The 15,096-nt window shown below is 27.1% G+C and overlaps 3 protein-coding genes across 7 annotated transcripts; 2 read left to right on the top strand and 1 right to left on the bottom strand.

Moving 5' to 3' along the window:
* The first annotated feature begins 1,012 nt into the window (after nucleotides 1-1,012).
* Nucleotides 1,013-6,439, top strand: Hr83 (nuclear hormone receptor 83). The gene is made up of 6 exons (XM_015322515.2): nucleotides 1,013-1,053; nucleotides 1,858-1,998; nucleotides 2,308-2,403; nucleotides 4,000-4,266; nucleotides 4,648-4,956; nucleotides 5,285-6,439. The coding sequence occupies exons 1-6, from the start codon at nucleotides 1,050-1,052 to the stop codon at nucleotides 5,515-5,517; spliced, it is 1,050 nt and encodes a 349-aa protein (XP_015178001.2). The 5' UTR covers nucleotides 1,013-1,049; the 3' UTR covers nucleotides 5,518-6,439.
* Nucleotides 6,440-6,712: 273 nt separating this feature from the next.
* conu (Rho GTPase-activating protein conundrum) lies at nucleotides 6,713-11,072 on the bottom strand. 5 transcript variants are annotated; one of them, XM_089174572.1, is made up of 10 exons: nucleotides 10,563-11,072; nucleotides 9,648-9,903; nucleotides 9,311-9,552; nucleotides 9,097-9,224; nucleotides 8,839-9,023; nucleotides 8,587-8,749; nucleotides 8,140-8,483; nucleotides 7,864-8,030; nucleotides 7,617-7,794; nucleotides 6,713-7,511 (listed from the first exon to the last, which is right to left on the bottom strand). In XM_089174572.1, exons 2-10 carry the CDS (start codon nucleotides 9,784-9,786, stop codon nucleotides 7,135-7,137), a joined length of 1,923 nt encoding a protein of 640 aa, XP_089030698.1. In that variant the 5' UTR covers nucleotides 9,787-9,903; nucleotides 10,563-11,072; the 3' UTR covers nucleotides 6,713-7,134. The 5 variants fall into 5 exon arrangements, with proteins under 5 accessions (XP_089030698.1, XP_089030699.1, XP_089030696.1 ...); XM_089174573.1 differs by lacking the exon at nucleotides 10,563-11,072 and adding an exon at nucleotides 10,503-10,555; XM_089174570.1 differs by lacking the exon at nucleotides 10,563-11,072 and adding an exon at nucleotides 10,170-10,543.
* Nucleotides 11,073-12,809: 1,737 nt separating this feature from the next.
* LOC107067216 (uncharacterized) lies at nucleotides 12,810-13,765 on the top strand. Its single transcript, XM_015322526.2, has 3 exons — nucleotides 12,810-13,028; nucleotides 13,142-13,219; nucleotides 13,315-13,765. Exons 1-3 carry the CDS (start codon nucleotides 12,844-12,846, stop codon nucleotides 13,439-13,441), a joined length of 390 nt encoding a protein of 129 aa, XP_015178012.2. The 5' UTR covers nucleotides 12,810-12,843; the 3' UTR covers nucleotides 13,442-13,765.
* Nucleotides 13,766-15,096: the final 1,331 nt, after the last annotated feature.

The raw sequence follows: 15,096 nt of genomic DNA, 5'->3' as shown, positions 1-15,096 counted from the left end.
AATAAAAAAAAAAAAAGAAAAAAAGGTAAAAAAGAATGATTGTGTGTACGAGTGTTTAGTATGAATGTAATGTGTAAAAGAAAGAAAGAAAGAAAGAAAGAAAGAAAATGAAGCGGACGTAAAAGTCATCCCAATTAATTTATTGACTCATAGTCCAAAGGTTGCCTCCTCACTTTTCCTTGTGTAAGCTGTAAAATTCTAAGCGTAATCGAGTCTGAATTATAATTGTGCACAGTTCCTGTATAATTGTTTTTCTTCCTTTTTATTATTTTCTTCTTCTTCTACTTCTACTTCTTTTATTCTTATTATAATTAATATTAATAATATTATTATTACTATTATTATAATTATTATAATTATTTTATTTTCATTTTTTTGTCCACCTGCGATACGAAGCAATAAAGATGGAAGGAAGCTTCTGACGTCATACGAAAAGACGAGTGTTATTTTTACCCTCGTCTAAGGGAAAGAAAGAAGAACGTATTACACACACACACACACACACACACACACAAACAAACAAACAAACATACACACGTATTGGATAGTGATGATTTTTCTACACCTAGTTTCATATAGAGATAGAAAGAAAAAAAAAGAAAAAAAGAAATAAGAAGGAAAGAAAGAAAGAAAGATTTCAAGGCAGAACGATCGTGTCATTCGGTAAGAAGATCAAATATTGTCGCACGGCGTTCTGACATTCGAACGACGTGTCGAGCAAACAAAAAAAAAGCCTTTCCACGTGACCACACTATGACCCTTCTTCTATACCACATTCCCTTTTTCATCCCCCTTCTTTCTTTTATATCAATCGTGAAACAACCTGGTCGTTTGTACGTCAGACGATCAGAGTTCACTTCGGTCACTCGAACTGGTCAGACATATTTATTATTGTCTTTCAATAATTTATTCCCTTCTTTTTTTTCTTCTTCTTCTTCTTCTTCTTCCCTCTTCAAATTCTTCCAATTATTATATAATAATAGATATATATATTTTTAATAGGATTTATTTGTGAAATTTTTCAATATTCATCCTCAACATCTGATAATATGGGTAAGTTTCGTTTGATAATAATTATTATTATTATTATTATATGAAATATTAAGGGGACCGAAAAATAATCCAAAGTTTTCTTTGTTGGTGAGAAATATTTATTTATTAAAGAAATTTTAAATGTTAATCAACAAAAAATTTGTTCAATATTTTCTAACACTTGTTGCTTTAATTTAAAGGAAATTGTTCAATTCCCTTTTTAAAAAGTTCGTCGATTTTTCATTGACACAATCTAAATGTGAGTTTACTACTTATTTGATCACTTTTCGGTATCCCTAATATTTATTGTAGATTTTTTTTTATCAAAACAAGAAACAAATCGCGATAAAAATTGTGCTATGTGCTTAGTTGGAAAAAAATCACGTGAAACAGAATAAATTTCATTAAGATAAGTTGAGTAGTTGTTGAAATTATTAGTAGATAAACATAATATTGTGACAATTAAATTTTTATATATATATACAGAATTTTATTAATTAATTAATTATTTTTGTTTCATATCATCGGTTTCACGTTCTTCCGTTTCACGATTTTCAAATCACCCTGATTCTAAAGAAGTTTTCACTTGAAAAAAAAAAAGAAAAAAAGAAAAAGAAAAATTTTATTACAAATTGTAAATGAAAATTCTATTAGATAAAAAATGTTGTAATAACTATTAATTATATCATAACACACCTGTATTATACTATGTTCAAGATAAAATGTGTGATAATACAAGGATAAAATTTCTAGTATTATTATTTCCAAGGATATACCACCTATTTGAATAAATAGTCTTTCGTTTATCGGTTTTATTTTACGTAGGAAGAACATTACCCACGCCCGTTGCTTGCAAAGTTTGCGGTGATCGTTCTTATGGGAAACATTATGGTGTTTATTGCTGCGATGGTTGTTCCTGTTTCTTCAAAAGATCCGTTCGTCGTGGCACTCTCTTCACTTGTATCGGTCAGCCATTTTATATTATACTTATTTATCGAAATATCATAATTCGATATAAAATTCATTGCTAAACGTTTATGAATAAATAACTTCGACAAAAAAAAAAACAACAAAAGAATTAATTGTTTTGTTTATCCGAAATATATATTCGTAAAGAAAAAGAAAAAAAAAAAGAAAAACAATTTACTAAAACCTTATCTTTAAAACTGTAATATATAAGACAATTGAAAAATTAGTTGGAAAACGCGTATATTACTTCATTTTCTTGCAAATAACAATAAACAATAAAGATAATAATGACGTGGGTGTTCGCAGCGAGTACGGGAACATGCGCTGTTGATAAAACGCGAAGAAATTGGTGTCCACATTGTAGATTGAAGAAATGCTTTTCCGTCGGCATGAACACTGCAGGTAAATACAATTTATTAAACATTTTGTTAAATAATTTTTAACATACAAGTATTACATATATATACATATATTCTTCGATAAATAATAAAATATTTTGTGTTTATTAATATTAAACAATAATAGATTTGTTTTGTTTTGTTTTTTTTTTTTAATTTCAAAATGACTAATTGTTATACTTTCATTTCATGCAAATACACAAATAAATCAATTGACGAAAGAAACAAGAAATTTCTTTTTTATAAATAAACTTTACAAATGTTTTTATTGATCATCAATTAATTTTATATCCTATTAAATAACATAAATTGGATAATGATCATTTTGTTGTTATCCTCTTAATTACCTAACAACAAATGTCATTAAATCGGTTCAAAGTTCAACTACCATAAACATATTAAAAGAATCACAATTCTCATGCTTAGGACAGGTGATAACGAATTGAACAAGATGCAAACAAGGACGCGTGTCAGTGTTGTTTAACACGTGCTGACACTTCCGTGATTAGTAATGCTAGGTTTGTTTCGGTACGTTTAATCAACGATCGACTTGCTAAGCTACAATTTTATTCCCATGTAAATTAATTTTATTCATTAAATAAAACATGATTAATTTATACTTAAATAATATAAATAAATGAATAATAAATAAATCAATTAATTATACAATTTCATTTTGACGACACAATTTAGGTAAATACTTTTCAAAGAAATCGTTCACACAGTTATACATGGTGTAAAAAATCTTAATATATATATAAATTACGTGTCACGTTGTTTGTCCGCAATGGACTTCTAAACTACTGAACCGATTTTAATCAAATTTTGCACACTTTGTGCAGTTTCGTCCAACTTGAAAGATAAAATAGTTTATTATAGTTATATTTATATATATTATTAAAAATGTTCAAAAATTATTTGAATTGACACAAATATGATTTATTATTAAATAAATTAAATTAATATTTCAAATATTTCGAAAAGTTTAATATATTATATTTGTGAAAATTCAAGAAAGTAATAAAAGTATAATATGAAATTCTAATGGAGTTAGTAAAATGTAATTATTGAATAATATCTACTAAGAAAATTGTTGCGAGAAGGTAAAAGTTCTAAGAAAGTGAATTATCGATCGTAATGAACGTTTCCAAGTGATATTTCGGTAAATAAAACTACGACAGCTCAGAGAAACCACAATGGACAATCAAATTACATCAAGCATCGTAGTCACAACTCGTGGATGAACCAAGTTTATTTACCTTTTGACGGACAGCTTAAGGGTGTTTTCTTCGCGAACCCCACACGATTAATATCTCTGAATAGAAAATGGTAGTTCTTTTCGAAGATTACAAGATTTATGTTACATTCAAAAATCAAAGTCCAATATTAGAAATTTATACATCGCTAGCGAGTGCAAATTATTCTTTGCAACCATTGAAAACAAAAAACCGTAATAATAGTAAAAATAATTCTAAAAAAAAAAAATATTACATTATTTCCATGTTGATTCAAAGGTTTTTTCTTGTTTCAAGTAATTCACGAATTTAAAAAAAAAAAAAAAAAAAAAAAGCGATGAAAACAACAAGAACATTTGTTGTAGCCGTTCAAGAGGAAAGAGGACCACGTATACGAAATCGAACAATTTCATCGTCGAATAACAATTCAAATGCCATTTGGAAATCGAGAAACAATGCAAATGATTCTTGTAAAAGACATTTGAATACGTTCGAGATTCCTCTAATATTTAAAACGAACACGATGAGTAGTAGTACATCCATAAAATCGTTTTACGAGCCGCAAAGTGACAACGAAGCATTGCTTCCTGCAATCTTACGACACGTGCAATCTCCAAGAATCATTGCACCTGGTAATTGAACAGAAAAATATTTTGCATGATGCGTTGTAATAAATTAACGATAAATGGTAACTGCGTTTAAATTCTTTATAATAATTATTATGGGACTTTCATTTTCAAACATTCCTTTGTATCTTTTATCTATTAAATATACATGTATGATAATTTACAAAATTATACGTCACTAAAAATGTATATTGTGATTGACGTATTAATGACATTTTATTTTAAATCTATGTAATATATATATTATATTGCATTATAATTGCAACAAATAGTACATTACATTACATTACATTATATAATATATAAATTACATTAAATAAATATATATATATTTAAAATTTTAATGAAAAAAAGGAAAAAGAAAAGAAAAGAAATTATTTTTTTCAGGTGATGCCATTCGGTATGAAATATCGGCGCAAATATTTCTCGCTACGATACGTGGTGCACGACGACACCGTAATTTTTCAATACTCGATATAGAAGAACAAAATGTGATTCTTCGAAAAACATGGTCAGCGGTGTTCGTATTACGTGCAGCTACTTGGCCCTTCGATTTAACGAATCTCGGTACTACAAATGCAACAGGAAACGAAAATGCATTCGCTTCTTTACAATCAGCACGTAATACAATTTCCAATTTGCGTTTAGACGATACTGAACTGTCCATTTTGGAAACCTTCGTTTTATGTCGACCAGGTAAACGTAAAAGAATTATATTTTATTGTTGTTGTTGTTGTTGTTGTTGTTGTAATAACAATCGTAAAAATAATTTCAAGATTGTATATTTGTTTTTCTGAATTATTTATACGATGAAATATTTTATTTGTAAGATCTTCGCCACGATTTTTATTTTTTTTTTTTTATTTAACCAATATGTAATATTTAAAGAATAATATTTGCATGTTCAGAATTTTTCAAAGCATTCAATCGAAATCCCGTCATTTTGATGGGTTCCATAAATCAAGTGTTAATATCCGTTCGTTATTGATTATTATTTAAATAACGATCATTCTATTAAATATAGAAATCGCTCGAACTTCGGATGGTGTTCGATTAATGATGAAAGCGAGGGAATCAACTGTGGAAACTTTCATCAGTCATCTTCGAAAACAAGGTGATCATGGTCATAGATTGACACAAATTATGTTTTTATTACCTATCCTTACTAGTTGCTGTCCCGGAGAATTATCTAATGATTTATTCGCACCTATTATTGGTAATATAGATCTCGAAAGAGTAATAGCATCGATACGATAATCGATAAAAATCATTTTAATTCAATTCAAACATAGAAAATAATTTCAATTTTTGATTGATGTTTCACATTTTATCAATCTTAGTTTATTTATTTATTTTTCAATAAATTTATATATGTATATATATATATATATATATATGAATGTATGTGTATATATTGATTATCATATTTGCTTGAAGAATCTAATAAATAAATCAAATATCTATAAACTTTTGTTGTACACAAAAAGAAAATTAATTTCTTTTTTTTTTTTTACAAATTTATCTCTAAAAACAAACAAAATATATATATATATATATACAATTAATAAAATGCGCTTGAATTTTTCTTTGGCACTTTATTAATTCAAAGTAACAGTGTGCAAAATGTTATATACAAAATTTCTAAAATTATATGGCGTAGAAAAAGAACACCTACGACGACCTTCACAAAAATGAAATATAAAATTAATATTAATAATCCAATCGCATAATATTGTATATTAAATTAATATTAATATTAATATTAATACATATGTATAATTAAGTAAAAATTAATAGAAGAAAAATAAATTGTGAAAAGAATCTAATTAATTAATTATTCGATTGTTATTCAATAAATTCTGAAAATAATTTCTATTAGTATAAAAAAAAAAAACAATTAATAAATTATATATGTATAATAAAGAAATCATCTCTCTGTCACTTTTGCATCGGATCGAGACACCCATTTGCAATAATAAAATAATTATATAATAAATATTAATCATACAAGAAAAGAACTTAGTGTTAGAGAATTATAGCACATTATTAATAAACTAATTGTATCGACCGTAATTAATTCGATATTCAACTAATGAGTAATCCCTTACTTCACAGGTAAAAATTATTGTCGACTTTAAATATAAAAAAAAAAGAACATAGAAAAAGAAATATAACAATATATATATATATATTGAAAAAAAAACGTGTTAGCCGACTCTACCTATTACTCAATTATTTAACACATAATCATCTAAATAATATTAAACAATACTCAGTGGAAGAGATCCAACTTTAGTGATTAATACTAGCAAATAAATTAATCGCGGACATAATTACGGTCACATATACAATATAACGTTAGATCTAATCTATTGTAACAAACAATATAATAGAAAGTTTTTTTTTTTTTTTAACCACTATATTAAAGACTACTACAAGACAGATTTTGAAGAAAAAAAAACAAAAGACATTTCTCACAAAAAACCAAGAGAATAAAATTGACATTATTTCTTTCACACACTCTCTCTGAACGAACTATTGCACGAATAAATATGTAAAGTACATATATGAATTACTGCACTTGATCATCTCAAACGAACATTGAATAAATTAAATACGTCAGACTAATGCAGGAATGATCATCAAAAATATGAGGTATATCAAAAAAAAAAAACCTTTTGACAAAAAGGATTTCATCAAAGCACCCTCTCTTTCAAATGGTATTTCACTACAGCTTAGTCTATCAAAAAATACAAATGTAATCTAAAAATCCTATTAGAAAAATTAAGAGGCACCAAAGGTATTATACTTCCCTATACTTCTTCTACAAATTGATACACAACAGTATGATACTCAGTCTGCCAATCATTGTCCTTAATAATACTTCTTTTTGTATTTGCGATATTTTTCTTCTTCGGACTGTCTGCGCATCTGACTTAGTAGAGCAGTTGGTACATACCATAATTTGTCCGAATAATTAAGTAATGATTCTGTAACCCTACAACATATGGCAGCCATATTAACTTGAGCATTTAAATCAGAACGATCACTAGGATGCACGTAACGTGGTGGAAATAGTGATGGTGCTACTATCATTGCCACGTTATGTATTGACATCTTATTCGAATTCTGATTATCTATAACCAATTTCAAAAAGGTTAACAATGCTTTTAATGTGCATTTATGCTCCGTTGGTAGAAGTAGCACCAATAAGTTTAATGAATATGATAAATCGCTAGGATTTTTTATTTCTAAAAAAAAAGAAGAAAGGAAATGAAAATTTTTGTAGTAGTATTATTAAATGTTATTGTAATATCGTAATATCATTGATATATATTATTATCAAATTATTTTACCATGAATTTGGTAAAAAGCATCCATAAGTTCCACTGTAAGAAGTGGTTGAGGTAAGTCACGTAATAATTTTTTAAGAATAGCTGACAAATCATGACATGGTATACGTTTAAATAACTTATCGATTTCCTTTGGCTTGCTATAAAAATCTGTTTCTAATTCTGTACATATTAGCTCAACCTAAAAGCAACGAAATTATAAAAGCATTAATACAAATAAAAACAATGTTTTATTTATTAATATTGATACCTTCTGTTTATGACCACCAACTCTAAGAATGCCTTCTTCCTTAACTCCACGCTTGGACAATTCGTTGAGTACTTTTTGAAATACTAAAGGAATGTTACTTTCTTCGTTTGTTATCTGGCTATCCCTGAGTAATAAAGTTGACAACGATACACCAAATAAATTACCAGCTGAAATATGATGATATATACAAAATATGTGAATGATTTCTACAAGATATAGATTTGGAGTAATATAATATTATTCTATAAATTAAAATGTCAATAAAACAATGCAAACCTTTTCTCCTACGTTTGTTTGGTTTACGCTTTTTAAGAGGTACATTATATTTATCAAAAACTGCGGTGAGTTCAAGCCACAAGAGTGGTTGCAATCGTGTAAAATCACGTTGAGATAACGATTCTATACGTTGTCGAGGAAAACCATCATCAATTGGAAGATTTTCTGTCACCCATACTTGTGACTTGTTTTCATTTGTCCTGCACATTTGTTCAAAACTCAAATGACCATGTGATGAAGTACGGTTCAATGGATGAGATAATAAATTCTCATCTTTAGAAGGTGATAAACCATATAAACTACTATGACTCCTAGAAACAGTTGCATGGCTGCCTGAAGCTCTTCTAAAGAAGAAAAAAAACATAAATGCAAAGATAAAATAATGCATGCAGAAAAAAAAAACTATATGACTGCACATTTAAAGCTCTGTATATTAAAGAAAATTACCGCAATGTCGAATCTTTAGAAACTGTTAATTTTCCGATATTTTCAATATCTAAATTTTCTGTATTTGCTACTTCACTAGGATCGCTACCACTACGTTTCTGAATAGGTGGTCTAGAAAGATGTATTGTTCCTAATCTGTGATAGCCAGTCAGTTGAATACCTTCTGCAAGTACATGCAGTGTTTTAATTGAATTGACCACAATTCATGCAGCAAACAACAAAGCTGTTGAAGAAAAATCAATTTTAATATACCAGAATCATTAGCAACATCTCCTTTAGAAGAGTGACCAGTACGTCTGAAGATTTCTTGAACATGAACAGAAGCATTTGTCACAGCATTTGCATTCGTTGATGGTGCACTTGGTGTTCTTCTAACAGTCTCCTTTCCTTCATTTGAAGAACGATGAAATATTGATACAAAACTGGGAATGTTACCACTAAAAATACCCATAACTTATATTACATTTAATATTCACTATTTATCATGGTATTAGATTAACAATAATTAACCTTGTTTGATGATCAATTACAGTTATCGATGGTTGTGAAGGAGGTGAAGCACTTTCTGGAGTTTCACCCAGAATAGAATCTAACGAATCAGGTGTAGCACTTCTTGATCTTGTACCTGTACTGGAAATCTATTCAAACACATATTCTTGTATGATGATCTAAATATGACAATTATTTAGAATCTTTAAATAAATATAAAAAGAACTTTTCTAACCTCTACATCTTTGAACACATCCCTAATATCTGGTTTCCTTACACGTTGTCTTTGATTGAAACGTTGTTTAACAGTATGATTGAGAGATTTAACTCTTCTTTTTACAGCTTCTGCTTGAGCTCTTGAAAGAGGACGTAAAGCAGCTCCTAATTCTTCTGGTTGAACTTCTCTACCTGCTTTCCATGCTTCTGTTAATTCTCCTAATCCTGCAGCTCGAAGCCATTCTGCTTCTTCTTCACCATCTTAAGATGTACAATACATTAAAAACAAGATCTTTATTGAATAATATACTATATTAACTCTGACAATATATCAAATGTATGTAAATATAACATACCATCATAAGTTCGTGGACATTCTTCATCAAGATAATCATCTAACATTTTAGTTTCCTCAATCATTTTCTGATATTCTTCCCAATAATCTAATAAATGGGAATCTACCCCAATATAAGTAGCACTTTGTACCTTATCCATGATTTATTTATTTTGTTCACTCTTTTGCTATATTTTATATTCAATATATAAATATGTGAAAAAAAAGAAAAGACAAAATATATTTTAAATGTTTCATCCACTTTTCATTTTCAATACCTGAAAAAATGATAAACTTTAGTATCTACCTTTTGCATTATTCACACACTCAAAAGCAAATCAAAGCATGATTAATAATGAATAAAAATAGATATTTCGTTAATTCAAAATAAATGACAATAGATAACAATTGACACACATCATAAATACAAAGAAAATTACATTTTTGAAATAACCATTTGAAAGAAAAGATTTGACTTAATAAAAGAAGAAAGAAACAAAAAAAAAACACGTAGTTGTAAAGTGTAAAAATAGTATTAACTGACGTTGACACGTTCTCCCATTGATTATTCATATTGAATGTAAACACAGATGAAATATACAATTAACCAAGGCCATTTCTTTTTTTTGTTTTCCTTAAACACAGATAAAATTCTAAAGCTTATTTTAACCATAACTCAACGGAATATAATAAATGATCAAATGAAATACTTTAGTTGAATTTATAAAAAGAAATACAATCAATATAAACAATACACATACATGACAATAAATGCAACACAATATCAGATGCCTAAACATTCACTTTAAAAAGAAGAAAATAAAATAAAATAAAATTAAAAAAAGAATTTAAAAAAAGTGATGAAGCATAACATAACCTTGACGTCCTACTGTTATTCTTATTATGACAATATGTTCGTGCATAGAGTAGTACGTACGTATGATTTGAAATAAGATTCCCTCTGTCGGTATTTCGAGGATGCAACAATAATCATCGTATTCCGGGAAAATAAAATTTCACGTTGATCGTCTACGATATAATAATATTGATTTGACGCGTTAAATGATAAATAAAAAAAGCTTCATTATCGGATGATATTTGAAATAAGTAAAGGTAATATCTTATACGTAAAGATATACTATGAGTAACATTTAACAACTACGACGACGCGTCCGTGAAACTTTTAACGTAAGCGCTAACAATTTCTCGAGGCTATCTACTTCTTAGAAATCGTAATTTATTCGAAACGCGTCTTCGAATTACGCCCAATGCTATGAAAATCACTGGACTTTATCTATGTTGGTTAAAACGATATATAAAATTAATTGAAACGAATTAATTTTAATTAATTATTATATTTCCATTTTATTTCACATGAATGATCTAATTCACTCCATTGAAAAAGAATGTTTTCTAATAACAAATTATAATAGATCTTTCAAAACTATCGATCTCGAAGGATCATTTTTAACTAAACGATAATGCGAGATCTAGCGTTTTCTATTTGCACTTAATGCACAGTACGACGAATGTACTTCTAATTTCAACATACCGGAAATAGTTATTGAAACGTGAGATAGTTGAAGAGAATTGAGAAAGAATTCTAACATTTTCCCATAGGAATGTTCATCCTATACAAGTTATTTCACTATATTTATAAAAAAAATTCAAGTATAAATGTATTAGTTGTTTCTTTACTTCTTTACGTATTATTTGTTTTCTTTTTTTTTTTTTTTTCACGAGAAATAACTATTCAAAGAAATAATCACTTAGGTATTAAAGATCAATCAAATCAAATGACTGATTTCTACATCTACTGATATTTTATACTATTTACTTTTTCTAAATTTATCAAACATTACATTTTTTTATCATTTTTCTATCGCACTCTATGCTATCGACGTTCGATAATTAACCGATCACCACAGTACTATATTACCGATAAAAATTATTATTAGAATTAATTAAAATATAAATAAAATGAGAGAGAATGTCACTGATCAGTTGGACAATACCGTTTATTATAATTTTGTTATATGCAAATAATATCGATAATCAGAATCTCATTGCATAAAAATGACTGCGTACGATGATCCAGGATTCAATTACTAATTCCAAAAGAAAAGAAACTTTATTGACATTTTATTGACAATAAAAAAAAAAAAATTGATTTTTGTGTCTGGGCTGCATTTAACGAAGGTCATTTATGCACACGATGAAACGCACAAATTGAGAATTTAATACGTAATACTTAAAACATTATAAACATAGTTTATGAATACGACGTGAAAAGAATACGAATTAAGAAACTTGTTAGAAATCATTCTATACGTTAGCTGTGTGTTTTTCTTGCATGTAACACAATGCATATTTAACATTACTTTATTATCGAAGAATTATTTATTCTCATGTGACGATCGATTGAGAAATGTTTTTATGTCCTCAAACAAAGAAGAACAATTTTTCAAATAAAAATGAATTTATTCGAGAAAATAATATTTCTATGTTAGGCTTGACAACTTATAAATCCACTCACGTATATTTTATTATTTTATCACGAGTTAAATTTATTTATCGAGATATTTATATCTATTATTTTACACGATTTATTTAAAGAATACAAAACCTATCCATATGTCGACGCAACCATATGGTGAAATTTACAAAGTAATGTTAATTAAATAAGCGTAATATCTAAGGTTGAGACTGAAATACGTCAACACATGTGATATAATCTTTCAAACATATTTTAATACTCGTAATATATATATAATTTATATATAATGTTATTAAGATGAAATATATTAAATCAAATCATTTTTAATTATCTAATATTAGAATATTTCTTTTTACGTTACGTTAATTAGATACAAAAACAAACAATTTATTTATCATTTACAATTATTTATTATTTACAAATAAAAATTTAAAAACATATGTTTAAAAGATTATATTTTTCCATGTCATACATTATCATCAGTACTGTCAATTCTTGGAACTTGGCAAAAAAAAAAATTCCACATTGCTACAACACATATTCTAATTGTCTCTTTCATTAGCAAGTATTTAGTTCTGTAGATGAAAATTTTCCACTTTCAAATACAGGAAGCATATAACTTGAAAATAATTCTCAAATAGATAGAAGTGGGGATGGTGTTAATGATGAATCTTTGAGCATATAAATGTGTGTCAGCAGAACGAATAATCATTTAGTCAAAATGTTATACTCCAGTGAAAAATATGGTGAGCCCTTAGTGGCTACAATCCGATTGTTTTCTATATTAATCATTATTCTGTGTTTGTCGACTGAAATAATTACTATACCTACACCTACGCAAGATTATCCAAATTATACAACAGACAATTTAACTGAATTGGCAGAAAATACGACGAATGATGACTTGTAAGTAAACGTTTGAAAAATTCTATAAGAATTATTATAATGAGAAATAATATTATATTAATTATTAATATTTATTAATAATAATGAGATAATATGTAATATTAATATTTTAGATACATTATAAGAGCAGTAGTATACGAAATTGGAGTTTTAACGGATACTGATAACACCACCGATGAAAATCCAGAAAGGTATAATATAAGTATAATTATCATTAATTTATATATATATATAAAAATATAATTCTCTAAAGATTGTTCTTTAATTTTTGTCGATTTTTTATCAGACGCGAAGAAGTTAATATTTCAATATACAATCCACCACATCAAGATAATGGCTTGTTAGATTTGAAGAAAGTCCCAATATCAACTGAGAATACTTTAAATACAGAAGAAAGTACTGAAGAAACATAATATAATATTTGTTAGAAAAAATCATTTCCATTAATAATATGCAGTAAAATGAAGAAGACCAAACATACATATATATATATTTATATATTTATTTATACTTATTTATAAATATTCCTTTAACCATGTATTGTTTCCTTATCGTTCGCTGACAAAATTATTGAGTAAAACAAAAATAATATATGAAAAATGTAATTACTTCACTGTGTGCCTACAAAACATAGATCGTAAAATAGATCCATGCAGCAATAATGGAAACTGTTGACCAGAAATATATATTTTTATTATTTTAAATATTGTATTAATAAATATCTTTCTAATCTTTGATACATTATTTGATAATAAGTTATTTACAATATGATTCAAAATTATATAAAATAAACTGTAAATAAAAATTGATACTAACAATGAATTTATTCCAACGGGGATGAAGCTCAATGGCACCATGCTGATACATTTCTAGTGAATCTAATAACGCGATATAAACGAATATAAGAAACCATAGATAAGTTTCTTATCGTGAAACCGAAATTTTATTATACGGCGAACAACACTGATTCTAATTTGCGTATATGTGTGATTTTAATTTATATTATACACCAAATCACTGACACTACAACTACTTGCAAAGGCAGCTTTGCACGCAGTCAATTGAAGCAAACAAATTTCACACACTGAAAAAACTAGCAGACGTAATACGTTTTTCTAATAATTATATAACTTCTATAAGATATATATATCTTATAAGAAACAAAAATTCCAGATGAAACAATTATTATTTTTATCTTTGGAATATAAATTGATTTTTGTTATAGAATAATTACATTTAATTTTTAATTTATGAAAATGTGTGTGCCTTCAGAAATGCATTTATATATATAAATATATTTAAAAAAGTAGTCATTTAAGGGATTCAAATAGAAGAAAATCTAAAAGGTTTGTTGTTAAATCCAACGATGATCACCTGTAACAGAAAGAAAATTATATTAATCATATAATCAAGTGAGATATAATAGCCTGACATATAAATCGTCAAATACGCAGATGCACTTTTCAAATTAAATTCTCTATTTATTTAAAAAAAAAAAAATCTCTATTTAACGTTGCAATAAAATTAAGTTTAAACGCGTGATTTTACATTTACAGAAGATATAATACAAAAAGTAAAACTACAAATATTAAATTACAAAAAAAAAACAAAATAATAACTATTAATTATTATGAAAAAAATTTAAACTGTACTGTATAGAAAAGAACAACAATTACAAATTTAACAAAATATTTAATAAATATTTAATAAAAAAAAATCTTAAAGACAAAAACAATAAGGAAATGTAAATTTTTTGACTCGAACTAACTAAACAAATGTGCATCTTTTTAACGATATAGGCACAAATTTGGTGCCCCAAGGAGATGGAATGGTCCATCATCTCCAATTACAATTATAAATTAATGACGAGCAAAAGAAAAATACAATAGAATATAAAATATGACTAGAGAGTCATTCTCTAAAGGTTTCAACTTGCTGTTGAACCTTTGAAAATAACTCAATAGCCTGTAGTTGCCCTCTTGAGCCACAATTAAGTGGGGGCCTCTTCGGCATTAAGCCTCTTCTTTCTTCATTCCATGAAAACTGCATTTGGACATTTTCTATGTGT

Source organism: Polistes dominula, unplaced genomic scaffold, assembly GCF_049000335.1.
Source record: "Polistes dominula isolate Pdom_NZ unplaced genomic scaffold, Pdom_raw_medaka contig_16, whole genome shotgun sequence".
NCBI lineage: Eukaryota > Metazoa > Arthropoda > Insecta > Hymenoptera > Vespidae > Polistes > Polistes dominula.
Note: the sequence above shows the minus strand (reverse complement) of the source record. Positions and strands in the feature narration are given on the sequence as shown.